General features: G+C 58.6%; 1 protein-coding gene, 1 long non-coding RNA gene and 1 other non-coding gene across 3 annotated transcripts; 1 reads left to right on the top strand and 2 right to left on the bottom strand.

Annotated features, from left to right (window-relative positions):
- Nucleotides 1-7,416: 7,416 nt before the first annotated feature.
- On the bottom strand, nt 7,417-15,675 carry TLE5 (TLE family member 5, transcriptional modulator). Its single transcript, XM_045800067.2, has 7 exons — nt 15,506-15,675; nt 14,333-14,430; nt 12,040-12,103; nt 10,706-10,750; nt 10,070-10,132; nt 8,705-8,779; nt 7,417-8,555 (listed from the first exon to the last, which is right to left on the bottom strand). Exons 1-7 carry the CDS (start codon nt 15,530-15,532, stop codon nt 8,334-8,336), a joined length of 594 nt encoding a protein of 197 aa, XP_045656023.1. The 5' UTR covers nt 15,533-15,675; the 3' UTR covers nt 7,417-8,333.
- Nucleotides 15,676-15,788: 113 nt separating this feature from the next.
- On the top strand, nt 15,789-22,671 carry LOC123793966 (uncharacterized). The gene is made up of 3 exons (XR_006780114.2): nt 15,789-16,413; nt 19,508-19,584; nt 20,498-22,671. It is a non-coding gene; the product is annotated as an uncharacterized LOC123793966 (long non-coding RNA).
- Nucleotides 22,568-22,674, bottom strand: LOC123794076 (U6 spliceosomal RNA). The gene has a single exon (XR_006780125.1). It is a non-coding gene; the product is annotated as a U6 spliceosomal RNA (small nuclear RNA).
- Nucleotides 22,675-22,965: the final 291 nt, after the last annotated feature.

Below are 22,965 nucleotides of genomic sequence, written 5' to 3'. Positions count from 1 at the left end.
CTCCCTTCCAGCCTCTCATGCCTCTTGGCTGTTCCCCTAATATGCCAGGCAAGGTCCTGTCCCAGGACCTTAGTATGGGCTGTTTCCTTTGCCTGGACCGTGGCCAGCTCTTCTCCCCCTTCCAGTCTTGGCTCCAACACCACATTCTAGTGAGGCCTTCCTACCTGATCAGCCTCCCTCATTTTATTTCCTTCAGTAAACCCTCATCCCCTCTGAACACTTACTGATGATTTTATGGCCAGCCCAGGCCCAGCATGGGGCCTGCTCCATATATTTGTTGGGAGGATAAAGAGGCAAGCCTAGGGAGGGCCTCCGGCGCTAACCTAGCTCACAGGGATCAGTGGCCACCTGAGGTCACACTTCCGTTGAAGGCCTGGGTTCAAATCCTACCTTGCAGCTGTGTCACCGTGATTCTGTAAAACCAGGGGAATGGTGGAAACTTCATTCTGTGGTCGTAGAATCACACAGCTGGACAGCTGAACTGGCTTTGCCTATTAATATTGTGTGAGCGCGCACAGGGGGAAGCGGGGCAGCGGTTGGCACAAAAGGGAACCTCTGTTTGGGGAGCTCCTGGTCATTCCCCCATCCCAGACCCCACACCCCCCACACCCTCTCCATCCCAAGTCCTGGCCTCGCACTGTACACGGCCCCACCTGGAGACGCGCTGGCGTCCTGGTGAGCCCTGCCTCTCCATCCCTGCTCTTGGGGGGCTCCTCGCTGGACCCCAGATTCGCCCAGTCCCCAGTAAGCATCGCACAGATGTGTGTGGGACAGACTGTGTGGGCATTTTGGATCTTGCTTTTCCCGCTTCTGGTTCGCTGTGAGACCTTTCATTCTGTCTGGGCCTCAGTCTTCTCATCTTGCAAAGGGGTTGACAATGCTGCCTCCCGCTGCCGTGATTGCTGGGCAGCCTGGATTATTCCCTTGACCTGGTGTCTGGGGCTCACAACAGGCCTCCAAAGTAGGGGATGATCTGCCAGCTGCCTCTGGGCTTTTGCCCTCACCGCTCTCTCCGCCTGAAGCCCCCCCCCCCCCCCGCCCTCACTCCCCCTACCCCTCTTCCCTGGCAGGCTCCTGTCGTCCAGGTCTCAGCTCAGGTGTCACATCCGTGGAGAGAGGCCCCCTGTCATTCGTCTCCTGCCCGTTGGATTTTTCTTTGTAGCATTTGACTGGTCTCTGAAATTATCTTATTTGCTGGTTTATTTGTTATCTGTCTTCCCTAGACGCTGTGGGTTCCATGAGGGTCATGAGGAGTTCCGACCTGGGTCCCTGGGCACCCACCACAGAGCCTAGTACACAGCAGGCGTCCAATTAATGGCAGGTCTGTCTGGCCCGGGAGCCGGTGGAGTGGAGGCAGCGGAGCCTAGAGACGCCTAAGGACCTGTCCAAGGTCACACAGCACCGGCGCTTTTCGGGGGCCCCGGGGCCACCCCTCCCCGCCGCTCAGGTCCGCCAGACCTCGGCCAGACCTCGTACCAGGTCGGCGCGTTACCCAACAGGCCCCGTCAGGCCCAGCAGGGCACAGGGAGCGCGGGCCCCGCCCCTCCCCTCCCCCGGGCCGGGATCGGGCGGCGGGGAGGGGAGGGGAGGAGAGGAGGAGAGAGTGGGGTGCGGGGAGGAGGCAACGCTGGGGACAGGGGGAGGAGGGGGAGGAGGCGAGGGTGGGCGGGAGGGGAAGGGTGAAGGGGGCGGTGTAGGGAGGGGCGGAGGGGCGGGGGGAGAGGAGGTGGGAAGGGGGCGGAGGGTCAAGGGCGGGGGAGGGGCGGGCTTCCAGGTCCGGCTGGCGCCCAGCAACGTGGCCCGGGGGCCGGGGTGGGTGGAAGACGCCTGTGCGGAGAGGTGGGGGGACCAAGGCCGGGGGCGGCTGCGAGGCGGGGATGGCCGGGAGGGGGCACAGAGCGGGGGGGGGGGCACGTGGGTGAGTAGGAGGGAGAGATAGAGAGGGAGGAGAGAGAGATCTAGAAAGACCTCGAAGGACGGTGGGGGCGGGGCGGGTGAGAGAAAGAGAGGGAGGCAGGGGAGACAGAGACTCTGGAACGCCCCGAGCCAAGGGCGGAGACACACCGAAGGGCAAAGATAATGGGAGGGACCCTCAGAGGGGGGGGTCCCTGGCGGGCAGGGCGTTTTGGGTGCATGGGCTCCCTCCTGCAGCTCCTAATGTCAGAGAGCGTCTAACTAGGACCGGGCCTCCTCCTGAGCCCCGGCCTGTGCCTCCGCTCCAGCCCGGCCCCTCCGTGTCCCCGGATGTGCCCCTCCTCTGCTCAAACACCTGCGATGGCTCCCTGGCTGGCAGGCAGGCCCGGAGGGACTGGCTGCGCTGCCGTCTCCTCTCTTGCGCCCTAAACCTTCACTAACACCTAGTGCGTGCCAGGCACAATTCTAAGCCTAGAGATTCAGGAATGACCAAATCAGACCTAATGCCTTCTGCCGCGGAACTCAGAGTGGGGGGCAAGGGAGAAGAGGGAAATATCTGTTGACTTAAGTTGTGTGCAGTGACTGATGCTGTGAAGATAAAGCAGGCTGGGGAGGGGGTGTTGGTGGCGGTGATGGCAGTGAGGGCCCAGCACTGCGAGGGCCCAGCTCTGGGGACAGTGCGTTCCAGGCAGAGGGAAAGGCCCTGAGGTGGTATCAGGCTTGGTCACCCCCAGGCCCGGAGAAGAGGCCAAGCATGGTTAGGAGGAAGGCCTCCAGCAGGGAGAGGGGGGCAGTGCCTCAAGGAGCACCCCTACCCCTCACACCGTCCTCAGTCCTGCCTGTCCGGCTGTCCTCTGACCTGCTTGCGAGCGCCCCCTTGAAGCCCTCCCCTCCAGCACTGGCTCCAGAAGATTTCGCTTTCTCTGAAAATGGCTAAGATCCTGGACCCCGTCGTTCAGGCCTTCCTACAGCAGGATCCATCCGGGTTCCTGGCTGTGCGCTCTTGGGCAAGTCACAGCCTGTCTCGAGCCTCAATTTCTTTATCTGTAAAATGGTCCTTCCTTCACAGGTATTTTCAAGAAGTAACTGAGAGATGGGGTGCCTGGCTGGCTCAGTTGGAAGAGCACGTGACTCTTGATCTCTGGGGTGGTGGGTTCGAGCCCCACGTTGGGTGTAGAGATGAATAACAATAAATAAACAAACAAATAAATAAATAAATGTAAAAAAAAAAAAAAAGAAAATGAAGGAATTAGCAGAAACTAGTCCAAACCCTTAGCCAAGGCCGGGACCATAACAGATGTTCAAATTGTAGCTGTTTATGATTTCTGTTATCCTTATGACTTGCTCGGCCTTCCGGATTATTTCTGGTTGCTCCTAGTGGGACCAAGAGTTCCAAGAGCTAAAGCTGGGGCCAGGTGACCCGCCATGGCCTGGCCTTGTTTTGTGGCCTGACAATTTGCTGCAGTTTTGCTGTCTGCAAAGTGGGCACAGTGACGCCATTTCCAGGTCCTGGACCCCACCGTCAGTGGCGGCCGGGCTGCTCTCCGCTTCTCCCCCAAGACTATTTGCAAGCTGCCAACACCCAGAGGACTCAGGAAGGAGGAAGGCAGCAGGTGGACCTGGCCAGCCTGGGGCCTGGACCGTGGCCATTTCATGTGTCATGCCGGGAGTTCCAGCTCAAACCAGGAGGAGGAGGGCTAGCGCTCTGGGGCTGGGGTGCTCTCAGACTCAGGAGTCAGTGGAGGTACAGAGGGGTGGGTGCTCTCAGACTCAGGAGTCAGTGGAGGTACAGAGGGGTGGGTGTATGGAGACAGGGCCTGGGTCCGGCTCAGACCACTGGGGCCTGCAGGATTCTCCAACACTGAGGACATTAGGACCATTGTATGGACAGGAAATGGAGGCACAGAGTGGGGGGGCCCAGACATCTGATGCACGCAGATCCCCCTGCTAGAAAGACTCTTCTCCAAAGGGGAGTGGTGGGAGAAGGGGAGGAGCTTTTGAGAAGGAGCGGGGACCCCCTGAAGGGGTGGTGTCTGAGAGGGGGGAGGTAGTCAGAAATGGGTGGATTCATCCCATCCCCGCCACCCCCCCTCCTCAAGGCCTATGCCCAGAGAGCTGGGGGCATTGCCCCTCCTCCCTTTCCTCCCTAGGACCCCTCCTCGAGTTTCTTCGCCCCTCCCGCTCAGCTCCCTTCCCCCTCCCCTCTGTTTCTCCCGCGCTCCACCTTCCCTCCTCTCCATCCTCACCCTCCTCCCGTCCCCCTCTTATCTCTTCCCCCCTCCTCTTCCTTCTTCCCCTAACCCCCTCCCCGCCCTTCCCTCCATTCTCTCCCCCTCCTCCTCTCCCCTCCCTTCTGCCCAACCTCCTCCACCCCTCCATTCTCTCCTCCTCCCCACCCCTTCACCCCCTTCCTTGTCTCCCTCCTCCCTCTTCCCCTCCTCCTTTCCCAGCCCCCCTCCCCTCCCTCCTCTCCCCACTCCCACTGCATTCTCTCCCACCGCCCCCTCCTCTTCTCCTCCCTCCTCTCTTCACCCCCCCACTCTCCTCACCGCCCCCTCCTCTCCGCACCGCTCTCCCAAACCCCCTCCCCTGCACTCTCTCCACCGCCCCCTCCGCCCCCTCCTCCCGCCTCATTAGGCGCGGCCGCGGCGCGGGGCCCATTAGCGGATCAATTAGCCGAGGTCGCCGGCGGCGCGGTCGTTAAGCGCGGGAGGCCACGGCGGGGAGGGGGCTCCGGAGGCGGCCCCTCTGCACCACCCGGCTCCGCGGCGGCGATCGCGCACCCCGGGACCTTCTCGTCACCGGGCCCCACCGGGGGCTCCTGGACCCTCCCCAAACCCTCGGGGGACCCAGCCCCGCGGGCGTGATTGGGGGAGGGGCTCCAAGGCCCAGGGGAAGACCCCCGAGGTCACAGACCCTCCCTGGCAGGGCGCCCCTTCTCTGGAGAAGACCCCTGGTTTGGGGGTGTCGGGTTTGTGGCCCCCCTCCCACGGCGCCCTTCATCTGCCAGCAACATCAGTAATAATAACATCAGCTGACAGCTTGTGAGCCCTTGCAGGCTTCCTGCTAATTCTCGGGAACAATTTCCCAGAAACTGAGATCAGACAAGTGACTTCACTTGCCTCAAATCACTGGTTAGGGTCTGAGACGGGTACAAACTCAGGTCTGCCCTCAATACATTTGCTAACATTTATTGAGTTGCTTCTATGAGCAAATTAAGAAAGAAAAGAAAAGAAAAGAAAGGAAAGAAGAAAGAAAGAAAGAAAGAAAGAAAGAAAGAAAGAAAGAAAGAAAGAAAGAAAGAAAGAAAGAAAGAAAGAAAGAAAAAGAAAGAAGGAAGGAAGGAAGGAAGGAAGGAAGGAAGGAAGGAAGGAAGGAAGGAAAGAAAAAGAAAATGCAGCCAACACTCCCCATCCTTCTCTGCCTTGCTCTCTATCGGCACACGTGCTGACACGTTCTGTATTTTCCTGGTTATCTGTCTATTCCAGCCAGAGGGAGGAATTTATGTCTTCGGTGTCCCTGGGTCTCAGAGTAGGTCCCAATGAATGAATGAATGCGCAAGGCTCTGCTATAAGCATTTCCACGACTTAGTAATATGATCTTCATAACAAGGGTTTGTTCTGAGATCATACCCATTTCACGGATGGAGAATCCAAGATTGGGAGGGGTGAAGCCACTTGTCTAGACTATTCGGCCGTGGGATGGAGAGCCAGGATTTGAACGGAGGCCCTATGCCCACAACCATCATGTGACATATTAATATGTTGTTTGTGTGGCCCCGGGGTGGAGGGGCCACAGAGCCCTGCTTTGGGGTAGGGTCGGAGTAGGACTCGAGAAAAGTGACATCTGGAAGTCTTGGAGGATTACAACCCTGGGGAGGGGAGACAAAAGAGAACACTGTTCCAGACAGAGGGAACAGCATATGCAAAGGCCACTAGACAAGGGACAGCAAGATGGTTCAGTCTGGCTGCCGCCTGCTGGAGAGGAGTCATTGGAAGGGTGGGTAGCAGGACCAGCTGCCATGGAGGCCCCCGATCTACTTTTTATGATTTTTTAAACTTGTGAAATGTAACGCGCGAAAGAGGGCACAGACTGTAAGTGAACAATTTGATGACTAGAGTGAACACGCTCATGTCATCAGCCCCCACGTTAAGAAACGGAACAGGAGCAGCCCACATGAGGCCCCTCCCCCTCCCTCTCCCAAGGGTGACCCCATGACACCTGACACCGTAGGTCACTTGGGCTTGATTTTGTACCTTATATAAACGGAATCACTTGATTTACGCTTTTGTAGCTGGCTTCTTTTGTTCAGCGTGCGGTGCGCGAGATACGTGGTGTCGGGAAGGGCGGTGACTCACTCTTTTTCGCGGCTGCGTAGTGTTTCTCAGGCAGATTCCGTCCCAGCATAGCCATTCTGCGGCTGATGGGGGGCGGGTAGTCTGCGGTGGGGGGAAGTGGTGAGGAAGGACGGCAGCTCTGAACACTGCGTGGGTGCCTTTGCGGAGGCCGGGAGTGGCTTGGCTGTCGGGGCGTGAATCCAGGAGGGGCTGCTGGGTGCCAAAGAGCCTTCCAAGTGGCTGTGACAGTTGGCATTTTAACAGCTTTCACTCCCCAAGTGTCCTGAGTTTGGGTTTTCAGCACAGGATAAATGCTAGGCAGGGAGGGACCCCATCACACGGGCGTTTTTAGAGGTGATGTGGCTGCTGTGGCGGAGGGGTGGGACCGAGAGAGAGGCTGATGGGACCCCCCAGTCATGCTCCCCCCTCCCCTCCTCTTCCCTCAGGGACGTGAGCCGTTGCCCCAGAGGTAAGCAGTCCACCCCGACACCACCCTTGGTCCACCTTGGGAACCCACCAGATTGGGGTGCAGGTGAGAATTTCTTGGACTCCAAGAGTCCCCCGGGTGCCCAGGTCCCTGAGGGTAGGGATTCTCTGCTGCACCCGCCCCCCCTCCCCCGCCTTATCCACAGCCTCACCCCATTTCTGGGTGGGCAGCCTGAGGCCTCTTGGCCCAGGAGCCAGGTTCCCTCGGGGAATCTCCTCCTTCTGGCTCCGCCAGGTGGTCCAGCTGGGGTGTGGCAGGGAGACCTTCAAGAGGTCCTCTGAGGGTCAGGTTCAGCTGGGGGGGGGGGGTCTGCGTTCTCAGGTCTGGAAAAAGGGTCTATTTCGGTGTGCAGTGGAGATGACTTCTGCAGTCTCAAAATCTAAGGGAGAAGAACGCCACTCAGGAGCCCTCTGGCCTGAGGATCGACCAGAAGTCAGCTCTGCTCGACTTCTAGCACCTGGGCCGGGCTGTGTGACCTGGAGCCTCCAGCTGACCCTCTCTGGTCTATGCATCAGGTTGGGGAGACAAGCCACGCCGGCAAGCCAGACTCCCCCAGGGACTCTCACTATCCCACCCTGTAAGGAGGCGGGAGCTCACACATGAGGGAAGCCCCCTCCTCCCCTGGGAAGGGGGGCACCGCGGCGGCAGCCCGCAACACAGAGGCAGGAACAAGGCAACCAACCTTCTCACATCTTTATTTGAAAGGCACAGCTAAGCCCACCCTCGATACAGCATTCTCCCTTCTCTCGGCAGCGATCAAACGACTGAACACAACAAAAACTGACAGTCTAAAAGGCTATATACAGACACAGGTGTGGGTGTTGCTTGTTTTTTTAAAACATTTTTCTGTCTTTTTTTTTTTAAATATCCCTTTTCTTAAAAGACAAGCTAGTATACTGGAAAAAGGAAAAAAATAAAATAAAAACCAAGACAACTTGAGTACCCTCATCTTTATTCGGGAAGGGGAGAAAGGGAATTCTGGGGCGCCCGCCGCCCCCCCTGCTCCTGGCTAAGCTCACTCTCTCCGCCCCCTCTCTGGCGGGCGCGGGGAGAGGACAGGTGGGCGTGGGCTCTGGAACTAGCAGAGGAGGTGAGGGGGGGAGGGACGTGGGGTGCCCAGGGCAGGAAGGGGCAGCTAGCGTGGTGTCTGCATGCAGTGCCAGGGTGGGAGGCTGGGGGCGTGCACCCTAAGGGGCCCGGCAGGCCACCGGTCAGGTGCACGTTTGCGGAACGGGGCAGTGCAGGGGTGCTGGGCCTGAGGCTTTGCTGTCTTCTGACCTGGCCTCCCCTTTGTGCCTGCAGGCCTCAGCTTGCCTCCTGTGTGGAATGAGCAGGGATTCGCCTACTCAGGCTGCAGGGGAGGAGGAGGAGGGAGGAAGGAGAGGAGGAGGAGGAGGAGGAGGGAGGCCGGGAGCTGGGGGTGTGAGTGAAGCTAGGGGTGGCGCACAGGCAGGGCTAGGACCCCAGCAGGCAGCTACCATAAATACTACCAGGTTCAGCCAATCCCGAGCTAGGCTGTGTCTTGCGCTAAACATTCCTCTCTCTCCGTGTCTGTCTCCCCTCTGTCCCCCCACCCTCCCCATCCCGGCCGCCCGCTAATCCGACTTCTCGCCGTCATCCTCCTGGTGGGTGTCACCATCGTGCCCATTCTTGTCTTCCTTGGAGAGGTGGGCCTGGGAGCCCAGCGCAGACAGAGAGAGGAGGCCGGTGCCGGCGCTGACCGCGGGCAGCGAAGGCGGCTGCAGCCCCACGGGCAGTGGGGTCAGAGGCAGGGCCAGAGCCTGCAGCTGGGACAGCTGATGGGCTTGGAGCTGCTGCTGCAGGGCCGACAGGAGGAGGTTGTGAGCTGCCTTGGGCCCCCCACCAGCCCCCGCCCGCCCCCTGCCAGCCTGCCCACCTGCCCGCCAGCCCCCCCACCCGCCCACCTGCCCGCTGGCCTGCCAGCCCGCCCGACACCCAGACGTACTCGGATGATGGAGTTCAGCTCAGGGGCGGTGACCTGCTTGGCCCTCTCGATGGCTCCCAAGACCTGCTGCTGGTGCTGGAAGGGGGTGGGTACAGAGAGGGACGGGTGCTGTATGCCCTGACCTCCGTGGCAAGGCACCCCCTACCATTGCTTTCCACCCCACCAGAAAACCCCTCCCTCCAGCTGCTTCTGTTCACCAAGCCTCAGTCTCTTCCTCTGGAAAATGGGAATAAATGGTGCTTCATAGAAGACCCAAAGGGGTTGGTGCCAGATACTTAAGAAAACACCATTGGGTGAGTCTGAGAGAAACCCCGGATCATGACCTATTCAATGCCATGTGCAAAGAAGTAAATGGCCAGTGCACAACCTGGCCGACTGTACAGGGAAGTCTTGATCCTAAGAGCTCGCAGACTGTGCTCTGAGATCTGCTAATCTAAGCTCCTCTCCTACAGCTGGGGAAGGTCCAGGGGATTCTGGCAGTGCTGCAGTAGGAGTCTAGGTTCAGGGCAATCCCTCCAGGGGCAATCTGCCGCCCCCCACCCCAGCCCTCCCTACAAGTTCATCTCTCCTGCCATCAGATGCTAGAATCTGCCAATCCTCCCTTTTTGCCCTGCCTACCAGGGAGCCCGTGTCATGAAAGGAAAGCACAAGTCTAGGTCTTCAGGGCCCCAAGAACCCCCTTCTCTAGGGTTTTCATAGTGTCCTTCTGGAATGGTCCCTGAGCGTGCAGGTCACCCAAAGGCCCCAAGATAAAATCAGGGACTAAAGAGGAAATGATGAATTACTGACAGGAAACCTGGCAGGGAGCAGGAATGGCAGTGGCGGGGAATGTGGAGTGGGCCTCACAGAAAGAGTCTTAAAATCCCAAAAAGCAAAACAAGAGCTCAGCGCCTGGCTCCCCAGGGTGCATGTGTCCACAGGTCCCTGTGTACATCTGCGCCTGTCTGTCTGTCTGCATACATGTGCTGAGTGCCCTCCCCATACAGACACCCTCTGGTTTCTGGCCTCCAGCGGCCCACAGGGCCAGGCAACAAATCTCAGAAGCGTAAAAGACAGACACAAGAAAGGAAAAAAAAAGTCTTGGTGCAGCCTTTGGCATATCTGACATTTTTCCCCATGAAATGACTCACTCAGGCTGGGAATTCCACAGCAGGGTGAGGCCCCTCCCTCCACCGCCCTGCACCCCTGGGGCTTCTCCAACCTGGGGCTTCTTCTGTGTCTGGGAGGTCCAGAGAGGGCAGGTGTGTGCCCTGGGCACCCAGCACAGCTGCCCCGGAGGGCCACAGCGGTGAGGGGGGCAGGCCCTGGGGCAAGTTCATGGTCCAACTACCTCCTTCTCCCTGCCGCCCTGGGGACGCCACTCACCTCTTGGGAAAGGTAGGGTAGGACCTGGGCACAAATCCCATTCAGCCTCTTGACGATTTCAGCCTGGAACACAGGCGGCTTCAGCCCATCGCAGGCGGCGGGGGCAGGTGCAGACCAGCCCCAGGAGGCCCGCGAGTTTCTACCTAAGAGGAGGCCAACTCGGCCCAGGGTCAGATCAACATGTCGAGCCTACGGGCACCTGGTCAGCAGCCACGGTGGGATCTGAGGCTGGCTCTCAGCCCCGCAGCTAACGGGGGGGGGGGGGGCCTGGGTGGCCCTGGGAAGATGACGCCCGGTGCGGGGGACCAGGCCGCCAACATCATTATTTTTATGACATCCCTGCTATCGGCCTCGTCAGGGCACAGATGGCCAAAGCAAGGCCAGAGGGGTGAGGGGCAATCCGGGGGTTCACAGTGTGCTGGCACGCCACCCACCCCCACTGTCAGAAAGGGGAGTCGACAGGGTGGGGGGTAGGCTGGGGGGAGGTCTCTGCCCCTCCCCTCAGGGAGATAAACCTCCAGAGAGGCCTGAGAGAGAACAGGGGGAGGGGCTTGGAAGGTCCAGGCCCGGGTGTGGAGGCTGGTGGCCAAGGGGCTGGGCCCACCTGTCTGGGGTGTGGAAGGGGGGACAGCGTACCTGCTTGTGCATCTCGATGTTCAAGCCGTAGGACATCTCGTAGTACTGTGTGGTGGGCAGAGAGAAATGGGGGTGGGCAAAGGGTGGGGGTGGTGACAGAGGGAGAGAGACATACTCGGCCATGGGGGTGGGGCGTGAGGGCAGGTGGGAGGCGCCCACACTGGGAGTAGGAGCCCGGGCACCTGGTGGGGCTGCTTGCGGGGAGCTGGGGGAATTTCAGGGCCCCAGCCAGGCCTGGCTCCCCTGGTTTCTGGAATAATTATCCAGCCCCCTCTCCAACACACATACATTCCAGGACTCCTAATCTTTTATCTTTATGTGTCTTGTCTGCGGGTGGCCCCAGACACCAGGGAAGTTTGCCTTCCTGGGTATAAATAATCAGGATAAACAAAGCCTGCTGGGTCTGGCTCTGGGGTCAGTAGCCCCCCTCCTCACGCCCCAGATTTGACCCTGCCTCCTCCCTTCCTCTAAAGCCCCTCGTGGCTCCCCATCATCCCTGGGGGTAGGGCAGGGGAAGCCAAGTTCATTCCCAGGACTCCGTGGTTTCTTCTCCTCTGCCCAGCAAGCTCCTACTCATTCTTCAACACCCTAGCTGCAATGCCCCATTCTCCATGCAGCCTTCCTCAGGCAGTGTGCCCCCCCCCCCAGAATCCCCCCTTCCCAGATCACTCTGCCCCAGCCCCAGCCCTCTAGGGCCAGGAGGGTACGGTGGCTGGCTCTGCCTCCCCCACAGCCTGCGGGGGCTGGGCTCTGGGCTGGACCAAGGCAAGGGCTTTTTGATGTAGAAGCTGCCACCTGGTGGGTATGGATCCCAGCAAGTGCTTCTCGAAGAGGCAGGGTCTCGGATATCAAGCAAAGAAGGCGGTGTCACCCCTTCCCTCCCTCCAGCCTCAAAGGATGTCAGCTTCCTGCCAGAGGACCCCCCCCCCTCCAGGAGTCCTCCTTCTGCAGCTTGGGCAAGGAGGGGTTAACGGCTGGGATGTCCGAACCATGGGGGCAGGGAGGGATCCAGCCGCTCCCCCAGTCAGTTCCTGGCTCCCCCAGTCAGTTCCTGGCGTTGGGCTTTCACAGCGGGGCCTCCACGGCTGCCAAGGACAGCCGGGGGACCTGGCAGGCCCACGCGGCAACCCGGTGGTTTGGCACCTGGGCCACTGCCTGGGCCGGCAGCCAGGCCAGCGAAGCGGCCTCAGCCAGGCCCCAGGGGCCAGCTGAATGGAGAGCAGACCCTGAATCCTCGTCCATCCCACAGGAGGTGGCCGGGGTTCAGGCAGCTGCCAGGGCCGGAGGAGGGTCTGGGGTCCCCCTCCCCTGCCTCCGGTCGGAGGCCAGCTTACCATCACATAATGACGCTGCATCTCGGACTTCTCGCTCGCCAGCTTGTCGCATTCCAGCTTCAGGCTGAAAAAGAGCAAGGGGAGAGGGACCAGGGGCTGGGCTGAGGACCCCTGTTGTGCTGGGGGGCGGGGGGCAGAACTTTGGTGGGGGAGGAGGACGCCCTCCTCTGTGAAGATGTGGTGGGGGGGCTCAGGCTCCCTAAGTGTAAAACGAGCATCATGAAATCGGCCTTGTAGATCTGGTGGCAGAGAAAGTAATGGGTAATAACATAGATAACAAAAGTTGGAGCAAACACGTGGACACTGGGTCAGCCAGGGACTCCAAGAAACTTCTCCCTGTCCAGAGACTCGATGAGATCAGTAATATTAGTGTCACTCTCCTTTCGCCGATGACGCAATGGATGCCCAGAGAGGCTGAGTAACTGGCTCAAGGTCACACAGCCAGAACAGCTGGCTTCTGAGGCCACAGTCCTAATCACTGGGGAAAACTATCTAGCCAGGGAGGAAGGAATAGAAACCACAAAAGGGCAGAGAGGGTGGAGGGTGGAGGGCTGGCTGGCAGGGCTCTGGGTTGGGCTCACCAAGGAATCTCCAAGGGGATTGTAGCCTTGATTTCACTAGGGGGTAAAAGTTCCACTGTTGGGTAAGAGAGATGGTGAGCCGCTGGCCTCTCTCAGGCTCTCCCAGCAGGGGTGAACTTAGGGCATTTCTCAAAGCCCACCCACCCCTGCCCCCAGTGAGGGCAGAGAAAGACCTAGAAAGCTGATAGCACAGACTCAAGCTAGAGGCACGGGATTCAAAGTTAGCCCTGCCCCCTTGATGCTGTGTGACTCTAGGCAAACCCTCTACCTCTCTGGGCCTGGGTCTCTGCATCGCTAAGTACCAACCTCCCAGGGTGGGGTGGTGAGAAGGAAATGGATTAACACAAGAAAAACCTCTGGAACAGTGTCTGGTATACAGTAAGCACCCAATACATGTTTGATCTTACAGTCCTCCCAGGGGCCTGGTGTTTCCCACCAAACTGACTGTGCCTTGTACGCCCGATTCAGAGATGAGCCACAATTTGTGTTGCAATGGCCCCCAGGAGTTTGTTTTCTCTCATTTTCTTTAAAAACGCTATTTGTTGATACCATTTTAAAAAACAAAAAACAATCAGGCAATTTCACCCCAAACTCTGAATTTATTTCTGGCCCTTCTTGAAGGTCTGGCGAATCTTGTGTGCACCCCCAATGTGGCAGGACCCCTCACTGTAGCCAGGCCTGCCAAGCCAAGTCCCTAAACAATTGGGAGGCCAGAACAAAGTTCCTGGGGCCTGCCTTTCAACGGCCTGTGCCTCAGTTTCCTTGCCTGAAAAATGGGCACAACAACAGGACAATGGAAAGATTGAGCAAGAGATGTCGGTTCAGTATTTAGCACATGGGGAGCATGGAAAGTACCCCCAGAAGGTGAGATTTTTGAGATTTATCTATATATCTATATATCGTTATTTCTCTTTCTTCTTGGAGAAAACCCAGGATCCTCCTTGGAACACTTTTATGCGGGCAAACCAAGATCCGAAGAGGGCCCAAGGCCCTGCTGGGATTTGTCACCGTGACCAAGGACTCCCTTCTCATTCCCAGGCAAAGCCCCCCCACTCCGTAACAGAGCCTTGAGAATCTGCATTCTTCAACCAGAGACTGGCAGCAAATCTCAGTTTGCCACTTCTCTGCTGTGCATCCCCAGAAAATCTCTAACCTCTCTGGGCTTGAATTTCTTTAACTGTGAGATGAAGACAGTACCAGGTCCTTCCCCTTAGATCCTGCACGTGGCAAGCCCTTTACAAGGTCAGAAGGTTAAATTCTGGAGGAAGAGCCGCCTCCTCGGAGAATGTTAGGACGCCAGAAACTCCTTCTCCAAAACTAAGCAGAAAGAGATACAACAGGCTACAGAATGTTTTCTTCTGGGGGTGGGGGTGGGGTGGAGGGTCCATCCCCCAACTTCTTGGGAGGTCTTTTATCCAAGGGGGATTGGGGTGGGGGGTGGGGAGAGGGATTCTGAAGCCACACAGATAGCCGAGTCTCTGGGCAAATAATTTAACTTTTTGAGCCTCAGTGTTCTTACCTGTGAAATGGGCTGTCTTGAAGTCTACATGAGTTTAATATTAGAAAAGTGCTCACGACAGCGCCTATCACATAACAGGACGCTCTCTACCCACATTCTTTCAAATATATGTATGTAGCAGTGGCCACAACCTTCCCTCCAGGCCTGGGGGGGCCTCCACCATCCCCCCTGCAGGGCCTGTGGCCCAGCTCACCTGTGGTACTGAGCCTGCAGCAGCTGAAACTCGTCTTTGATGCGGTCGCAGGAGTCCGAGGTGGTGAATTTGAGTTGCTGGGGTAGGTGAGACGAGCCCTGTTGGGAGGGGGCGGCCCGGTCAGGGCCAGGCGGGGCGGGGCGACCCCCGAGGCAGGGGCCGGCCGGCGCAGCTGCAGCGCCCCCCCCCCCGCGCCCCACTTCCCGGGCCCGTGTTTACAGCCCCTGGCGCGGCCCCCGCCTTAGCTTCCTGCCCCCGCCTCTCCTGGGGGAAGGCGAGGGGGTGGGTGCGCCCGGAGCCGCCTCGTTCCCCGCCACCCCCAGGCTGTGGGGGTGCGTTTTAAGGTCCGCCCTTGGTGGGGGGCAGCGTGCGCCCTCTACCGCCCCTCCAAAGCGCCGGGGGGGGTGCACATCCGAGAGCCCCAACGGCCTCTGCGAGGGGGGAGAAGGCGTCCTAGAGTCCTCCTCCCCAAGTTGGTGGGGGCGCAAGGCCTCCCTGCAAACTCCCCTTGGGGAAGGGCCCTCTCCCAGCGCCCGAAATTATCCGGGGGGGCCCTCCACCACAGATTCCCAGCACCCTTCTTTCCGGCCGCGCTCTTCCGGGAGGGGTGCGCCTTGGATCTGCCCTCACTCCCAGGCCCCAAAACCAGCCCCGGTGCTCGAGATGCCCGGTGGGGCTCCCGGGGTGCCCCAGGCCCGAGGCCAAGGCCGCCTGAGGCCTGGCCTGGCTGGGTTGTGAGGGGGGGGGGGAAGCATGCCCCAGGGGCTGGGGGAGGGGGAATCCGGGCCGGGAGCTGGAGAGGACCGGGCCTGGGAACTAGGGGGCGAATCCGGGTCGGGAGCTGGAAGAGGGACCGGGACCTACGGGGGGTGGGGGGAGCCCGGGTGGTGGGGGCGGCGGAGTAGCGCTGGGCCCGGAGCTGGAGGGGACCGGGCCCAGGAGTTGGGGGAGGCGCCGAGCAGGGAGCTGGCGGGGGTGCGGGGGGGGGGGGTGGCCCGGCTGGGAACTGGGGTGCCAGGCGCCGACCTGGGGGAGGTGCGCGGGCCCGGGACTTGGGCGGGGGTGGGGAGGAACGGCCCGCATGAGAACTGGGGGGTGCCCCGCGCGGACCTAGGGGGATGCCGGGCCCGGACCTGGGGGTGGGGGGGCGCCGGGCCGGCGGGCCCCGCTTACCGAATGCCTGCTTTGTGGAAACATCATGTCAGTCGCGGCGGGGGGCGCGGGCTGCGCCCCGGCTGTGCGCCCCGGCTCGGGAGGCTCGGGGCGCCGGGCGGCCGCGCCTTTGTCCCGGCGCCGATCGGCAGCTCCCGGGGCCGCCGCCGCCGCCTCCCGCGCCCGGCCTCGCCCGCTTCCTGCGCCCCCTCCCCGCGCGCCCGGCCCCGGCGCGCCCCGGGCCCCGCTTCCTGCGCGCCCGGCGCCCCTCCCCGCCCCTCCCCGCCGCCCGCCTCCCCGCACGCCCGGCCGCCGCTCCTATTGTCTAATGGCGGCGACGCCGGCAGTGGCCGCGGCCTCGGCTGCGCGGAGGCTCCGGCTCCACCTGCTGCCGCCGCCGCCGCCGCCGCCGCTGCTGCTTCCCGGGCCCCGTGCGCGCCGCCGAGGGGGGCGCGCGCCCGGGGAGGCCTGCGGATCCCCACCCAGCCCGCCTCCCCTGCCGGCCGGCGCGGTGACCTTGGGCACGGCGCGCCCCGCCCCGGGGCCGCAGCCCCTCTCGGCGGGGTGGCCCGGGCCGCCGCCGGGCCTCGGTTTCCCCATCTGGCAGAGAAAGGGCCCGGCCGCCCCCATCTAAACCGCCGACTCTGTCATGGCGCGACCTGGACGCGTGCCAGGGACATGCTCTGTAACCTTGGCTCCCTGGCTGCTTTCTCTCCGAGCCTCGGTTTCCTCTTCTGTAGAGAGGCCGCGGTAATCCCGCCGACCTCAGGGGAGCCATCCCTTCAAGACACATTGATTGAGCGCCTACTGTGTGCCAGGCCCTGCTCCAAGACCTGGGGGTGGGTTGGGAGGGGGGGATACAAAGTCCGGACCGCGGTGGAAATGACATGAGACAGACAGACAAATGCACGAGCCAAAATCCCTAGCAGGTCAGCGGGGCGTAACTGCTATGGGGCAAATGAAGCAGCGGGGAGGGCCGGGGAAGTGCGATTTTAAACAGGGGAAGGTCAGAGAGGCCTCCTTGACCTGAAGGTGAGAGAGAGCCCTGCTAGGGGTGGGGGCGGGGGTGGCTTAGGCCAAGAGGCAGGAGTAGCAAGTGCAAAGGCCCTGAGGCAGCACGGAGCCTGGCACTGCAGAGCAGCGGGGCCGGGGAGGCAGGGCCAGCGGCTGCATGCGTTCATACAGGGGCCCTGCACTCAGAAGCGCTTGTGCTTGGGTTTGTGACCTGATGTTGTGGTCTGGAAATTCCTAACAGTTTTTGGACAAGGGGTCTCACAGTTTCTTTCGTTCTACGTTGGGCGAAGCGAATTCTGTAGCTGGTGCCAGGGGCATGACCGACGATGCAGGGCCTTGGGGGCTGTGGGGGAGACTTGGGCTTTTACTCCAAGGGAGGCAGGGAGGCTGGAGCCCCGGACCAGGGAGGGCCAGCCCAACTGCGATTTTGATAGGATCTCTCTTGCTGCCAGGTGGAGAGCAGGCCCTAAAGAAGCTGGTGAAATAATGCACAGCTAACCCAGCAAGGGCTAAACGCAGTGTCTTAATTACCATCGCCGTCATTATCAACTACGCAGCTCGCCTCCCTGGATGGGGATGCCTTCTTTGGGCCTTAGGTTTTCCCAATCTGTAAAACAGAGAGTTAGGACCCCAGACACCTTTCCTGGGCAGATGAAAGGCCAGATGAGTATGAGATGAATAAGCAAACTTTAAGGCTTCTTCCTGTTCCCCCAACACCCCAAAACAAAACCCTTCAAGATAAGTACTACTATAATGTTTTTTAAAATAAAAATTCATGCCAAAAAAATTCATGATGAACAGAATATCAGTGTGTTAAATAAAGACAGTATCGGATGGGGCCAGAGATGAGTAGGGAAAATGTGGGTCCCCCTAGTCCCGATGCTATAAGAAAAAAGGAACACCTTTTTGGAAAGTTCTTCAGTATTCCTATCGGGTTCTGGAACACACAGACCCCACAAATCATATTAGAGTCCCCGATGCAGATGGGCTATAGAATTTTTGGGCAAGGCAAAATGAAAATGCAGGGTCTCTTGCTGAAAAATTACTAGGAATTTAGGAATTTCAGGATGTTGACAACAGAACACTAAACCGAGTTCAGGTCCTGCGGGACAGCACGAGCCACATGCCAGACACCCTTTCTCCAGGGAAGCCACCTGCGTGTCAGCCTGATCTAGTATACAGGCATTCGGGGACCGAACACTCCCATTTTAGCAGACCCCAGGCTTGGCTGGCAGGGGCAGAGCCGGACACCAGAGACTCCCAAGTCCAGTGGGGTCAGGGCTGGGCCTTTCAGCAGGCTGAGAAGCCCAGAATTGTGTCTCGGACCGTGCATAAAAACAATCCAACCAAGCTGTAAATATTTTTACCATGTGTCAGGCTCCGCTTTAAGGATTTTAACCTTTGGTATTATGACCATTTGAAAGATGGGGAAATTAAGGCACCACGAAGTGAAGTGACCTGGCCAGAATCACACCGCTAGAATGTGGGAGGGCCAGGATGTAAAGTCAAGTACTTGGGCCTTTAACCACTGTGTGACCCAGCCCCTGCAGGTGTGGCGTGAAGGTAGGGCATGGTGGGGTAGGTCAGAGAGGGCCAGGAGGCTTGAGCAAACAGGACCCTGCGTTCTGGACAGAGATGTTGGCGTTTTACATGGAGGGCACTAGGGAGCCATGGGAGGTTTTAGAGCAGTGTTTTTCAGTCAGCCGCTGTACTCTTGACATTCTGGCCTGGATCATTCTCTGCCAGGGGCCATCCTGGGCACGTGGGTGTGGAGCCACATCTCCAGCCCCAACCCGGTCCATGCCAGGAGCACCTCCCTGCCCAGTCTTAACAAGCAGAGGCGTGTGCAGACGTCGCTGAGTGTCCCTGGGGGCCAAATCGTCCTCAGCTGAGAAGCCCTGGCTTAGAGCGGCATAGAGGGTCCGCCACGTAGAAGGCTGTGCTGGTTGCTGGAATGGAGGAAGGCAAGGGGGGAGGCCAGCAGACCGGGTAGGGTGCCCGCCCTACGGTTCAGGAGAGGGTAGGCCTTGCTGGGCCACTGCAGGTGCGAGCGGTAGGTGAGGGAAAGGCAGGGAGGATGCCGCAGCCCTGGAGGGAACAGTCTTGACTAGATAATTAATTTGGGGGGATGGGCGCGTTCGACGATCTGACTGTACACCCATCAGCTCCCACCCATCCCCGACTCTGGGCCCACATCCTGGTGCTTCCCCCGCCTGGGGTTCTCAGGGCCTATCTGGGAGCAAGGCAGGGCAGGGATCTGTCTCATGGATCGGACCGTCTGAGACCAGCCTCGCAGCCTGCTTACAAAAGAGCGCTGGGCCCCACGGCCTCCGGGGCAGAGCCAGCACTGGCTGGTGCATGACGGACGGGCTGCAGGGCCATTAATCACAGGCGGGGAGGAAACAGGTGGCCACCGCCCGCTCGGCTGGGGACCTCCCTCTGGTAGGCCCACTGGAGCTGGGGCCTCAGCTGTCCAGCTCTGGGTTTGAGCCTCTGGCCTGCCATAGCCCAGCTGGGTGACTTGGGGCAGTGCGAGTTTCCTACCCTGCGCCTCTCCCCCACCGGCCCCCAAACGGAGCTGTCCCTCCTTCCGTCCCTAAGTATCTACCGCACCTACTATGTGCCGAGTAGGATTCCAAGTGGAGGTTTAGGGCGCTGAGTAGGGATGATGAAAATCCCTCCCCTTGCAGAGCTAACAGGCTTTAAAAACTTGACTCAAGTCCTGTCTTTCCTCTGCCCACAACCCTCCAGGGCTCCCACCTCCCTGGGGTAAAAGCCCATGTCTTCCCCGGGGCCCCCAAGGCCCTGCTTGAACTGCATCATCCCATCCCTACCCTCCTCTCCTCTTCTCTCTCCCTCACTCACTCTGCTCGGGTTAATCGGGCCTCCTTGCTGTTCCTCCCACACACCAGGCCCAGTCCTGCCCCAGGGCCTTTGCATGGGCTACTTCCTCTGCTCTGCTAGGCATCCCCAAATGCCATTTTGGCTAATTCTTTCCTTTCCTTCCAGGCTTGGCTTAAAGGTCACCTTCTCAATGAGGCCTCTATGTGACTACCCTATTTAATGCCGGCAGGGCTGGGACTAGGGTAAGTGCACTTTTGAGTGTAGCATTTTCTTCAGGCATAAAGTTTAAGGGGGCACTGAAAATCTCCGTTGGCATGAGACACACTGTTTTAGTGCAATCTATTTTTCTTAATTGTGGTAATATACACATAAAATTCACCATTAGAAACATTTAATCCATTCACCATGTTGTGCAATTATCATCTCTACCTAGTTCCAGAACATTCTGTCACCCCAAAAAAGAAGCCCCGTCCCTACCAGCAGTCACTGCCCATCCCCACCCCACCCCCGAGCCCTGGGCCCCCACAAGCCCTCTTCCTGTCTGAGCCTGTTCTGGACGTGTCCCACACGTGGACTCCCACGCCGTGGGGCCTTCTGTGTCTGGTTCCCTCCCTGAGCATTGTGGGCTCAGGGGCCGTTCCCGGGGCAGCACTTGTGGGCACCTCGCTCCCGTGGCGGGGGGACCGTGTGTGTCTGTGTTCATCTGTCGATGGGCACTTGGGGTGTTTCCACTTTTGGGCCACCGTGAACCCTGCTGTGCACATTTGTTTATAAGTCCTTCTGTGGATGAATAATTTCATTTGTCTCCGATATACATGCAGAAGCAGAATTGCTGGGTCACCATGGTAATTCTCTTTCATTGGTGAGGAACCGTGAACCTGTTTCTTGCAGCGGCCCCGCGCTCGGCCCGCCCCACCCCCAGCCACGCAGGCGGGTTTCCATTTCTCCCCATCTTTGCCAACACTTGCTGTTGTCCTCTTTAAAAAAAAAATACAATAACCATTGTAGTGGGTGTAGAGTGCCCTCTCTGCGGTTTTGACCTGCGTCAGGCAATATTTGAACCCGTCGAAATTAATGAAGAAATGTCCGTGATGAACAAAATTTCAAAATTTTATGTATTTATTTTTTAAAAGATTTTATGTATTTATTTGACAGAGAGAGAGACTGGGGAGCAGCAGAGGGTGAGGGAGCAGCAGACTCCCCGCTGAGGAGGGAGCCCGATGCGGAACTCGATCCCAGGACCCCGAGATCATGACCTGAGCCAACGGCAGACGCTTCACCGACTGAGCCCCCCAGGCCCAGTTTCAAAATTTTAAATAATAACAGGATCCAATCCCGCGCGCATCCCCTACTTCGCCTGCCTCCCCCCCCCCCCCCCCGCCACAGCCCTGCCCTCCCCAAACCAGTAAGGGCTCCACTTTCCCTCTGCTCCCCAGGACTCATCAGCATCTGACAGATGACGTGTGTTAGGAGTTGATTTTGTGATTCTCTCCACCACGGGAATGTCAGCTCCAGGAGGCAGGGATTTTGGTCGGCCGGCCGTATCCCCAGCACCCGGCTCGGGGCCTGGCTCCCCCTAAGGGCCGGTGGAGTGGCGAATGGGTGAACGAACACAGGGCAGAACGAATAAATGGAAGCATCACCCGGAAAAGCACTTTGCACACGCGGCTGTCCCAGGACACCTGGGCGCAAAGAGTGCGGCCCATGAGTCCGGCTGGCCAGGGCACGACACGTGACATGCCCTGCCTGGCATTCTCGGCGAGGCCTCTCTGACCAGTCTGCTGGGAAGACAAAAACACCAACATCCAAACCATCCTTCATTGCGTCTGCCTGTTTTATTATTATCTGAAGCATCGCGTATGACTCTGAAAAAACCACCTTGAAATATGGCCTGGTTTACTCTCCGTCAGTGCGTCAGAGTAAAGCGATCCAGGCTCTCCTGTGTCCCGGGCGCCCCAGCACGCAGCGGGGTCTGGCCAGAGGAGTCCAGGAATTTCTGCGACGAGCGGATGACGCGCTGGTTCTTTCCCCCAAATTCCAGATGAGGACACTGAGGTTCAGGGGGAACAAGGATAGATTCTACTTTTTTTTTTTAAGATTTTTATTTATTTATCCATGAGAGACACAGAGAGAGAGAGGCAGAGGGAGAGGGAGAAGCAGACTCCCTGTTCTGAGCAGGGAGCCTGATGTGGGACTTGATCCTAAGACCCCGGGATCATGACCTGAGCTGAAGGCAGACGCTTCACCGACTGAGCCACCCAGGGGCCCATGGATTCTATTATTTATGTGTCCATCCCCACAGCTCAGTCACTCAACAAGCATTTATTAGGCACCCCCTGTGTGCCTGACTCTGGTCCAGATGCTAGGTAGGGACTCAGTGACCCACACAGGACCCCAGCCTCACAGCCTAGCAGGGGGGCCAGACGTTAATTTTTGGGTTTTTTTTTAAGATTCTATTATTTATTTGAGATTTGCTGTTCCTGGAACGCTCCAGTGAGCAGAGCTAAGCAATACCCACACACACTCCCATTCACACATTTACACCTAAATCTATAACCTACCTCCCAGTGTATCAATCATATTGATCTTATCTGCTCTCCATCATCATCTACCTGCCATCGTCCACTTATCTTATGATCTATTACCTACTGGTCATCCGTTTGTCCCTCAGCTGTCTGTCTCATCTTAGGAACTGGGAGTTCCCGCTGATGGTTCCAATCCCACTGCACCGGCCCAGGATGATTTCTTCCCTCCTCCGTAGTTTAACTCCTCCGGCAGGGGAACCGGGCTCAGGGGGAGAGTTTTGAACACAGAGATGAGGTGGTGTCCCTCCCTGGATCCCCTCATACTTTTTTTTTTTTAAAGATTTTATTTATTTATTTGACAGAGAGAGACAGCCAGCGAGAGAGGGAACACAAGCAGGGGGAGTGGGAGAGGAAGAAGCAGGCTCCCAGCAGAGGAGCCTGATGTGGGGCTCGATCCCAGAACGCTGGGATCATACTCTGAGCCAAAGGCAGACACTTACCGACTGCGCCACCCAGGCGCCCCCCCCATACGTTTTATTACTTTCTTTTCTTTTCACAAAATGACTATGATTTTACTGTGAGATTCTCACGGATGGAAAACTGAATTGAATATTTATTCTGTCCATTTCATTATACCATGTATTTCAATTGCCTGTTTAGTGAAAAATAAAGAAACCTATAATTTTTGGCTTAAATTTTTAAAAATGTGGAACGTCTCATGAATTTTCGTGACATTCTTACGCAGCGGCCATGCTAATCTTCTCTGCATCACTCCAATGTTAGCGTGCGTGCTGCCGAGGAGAGCACCTCATGTACTTTCAGTGAGACCCAAGGTTCTCCCTGCGGTCCCCAAAGCCCCTCTGACCTGCCTCATGCCCTCCCTCCCCTCCCGTCCTGCCTCTCTTCCCCCTCTCTCACTTCTGCTCCAGCCACACGGACCCCTTTGCTGTTCCTCCAACACACCAGGCCCAGTGCTGCCCCAGGGCCTTTGCATGGGCTGTGCCTGCTGCCTGGGAGGCTCTTCCTCTGGAAATCACCTGGCCTATCCCTCACGTCCTCACGCAGGCCACGTTGGGCCTCCCTAATATAGCCTGACAT

This window comes from Ursus americanus, chromosome 14 (assembly GCF_024610735.1).
Source record: "Ursus americanus isolate L20-20 chromosome 14, mUrsAme1.1.p, whole genome shotgun sequence".
Lineage (NCBI taxonomy): Eukaryota > Metazoa > Chordata > Mammalia > Carnivora > Ursidae > Ursus > Ursus americanus.
This window is presented reverse-complemented; position numbering and strand designations above follow the sequence as displayed.

What these genes read in the sequence shown, in the direction of transcription:
- TLE5 (XM_045800067.2), bottom strand. Translation starts at nt 15,532, where the DNA reads ATGATGTTTCCACAAAGCAGGCATTCG. An exon ending in TGCAGCGTCATTATGTGATG is followed by an intron (nt 10,751 to 12,039) that starts GTAAGCTGGCCT and finishes CCCACCACACAG; the next exon opens with TACTACGAGATGTCCTACGG. An exon ending in ACATCGAGATGCACAAGCAG is followed by an intron (nt 10,133 to 10,705) that starts GTACGCTGTCCC and finishes CCTGTGTTCCAG; the next exon opens with GCTGAAATCGTCAAGAGGCT.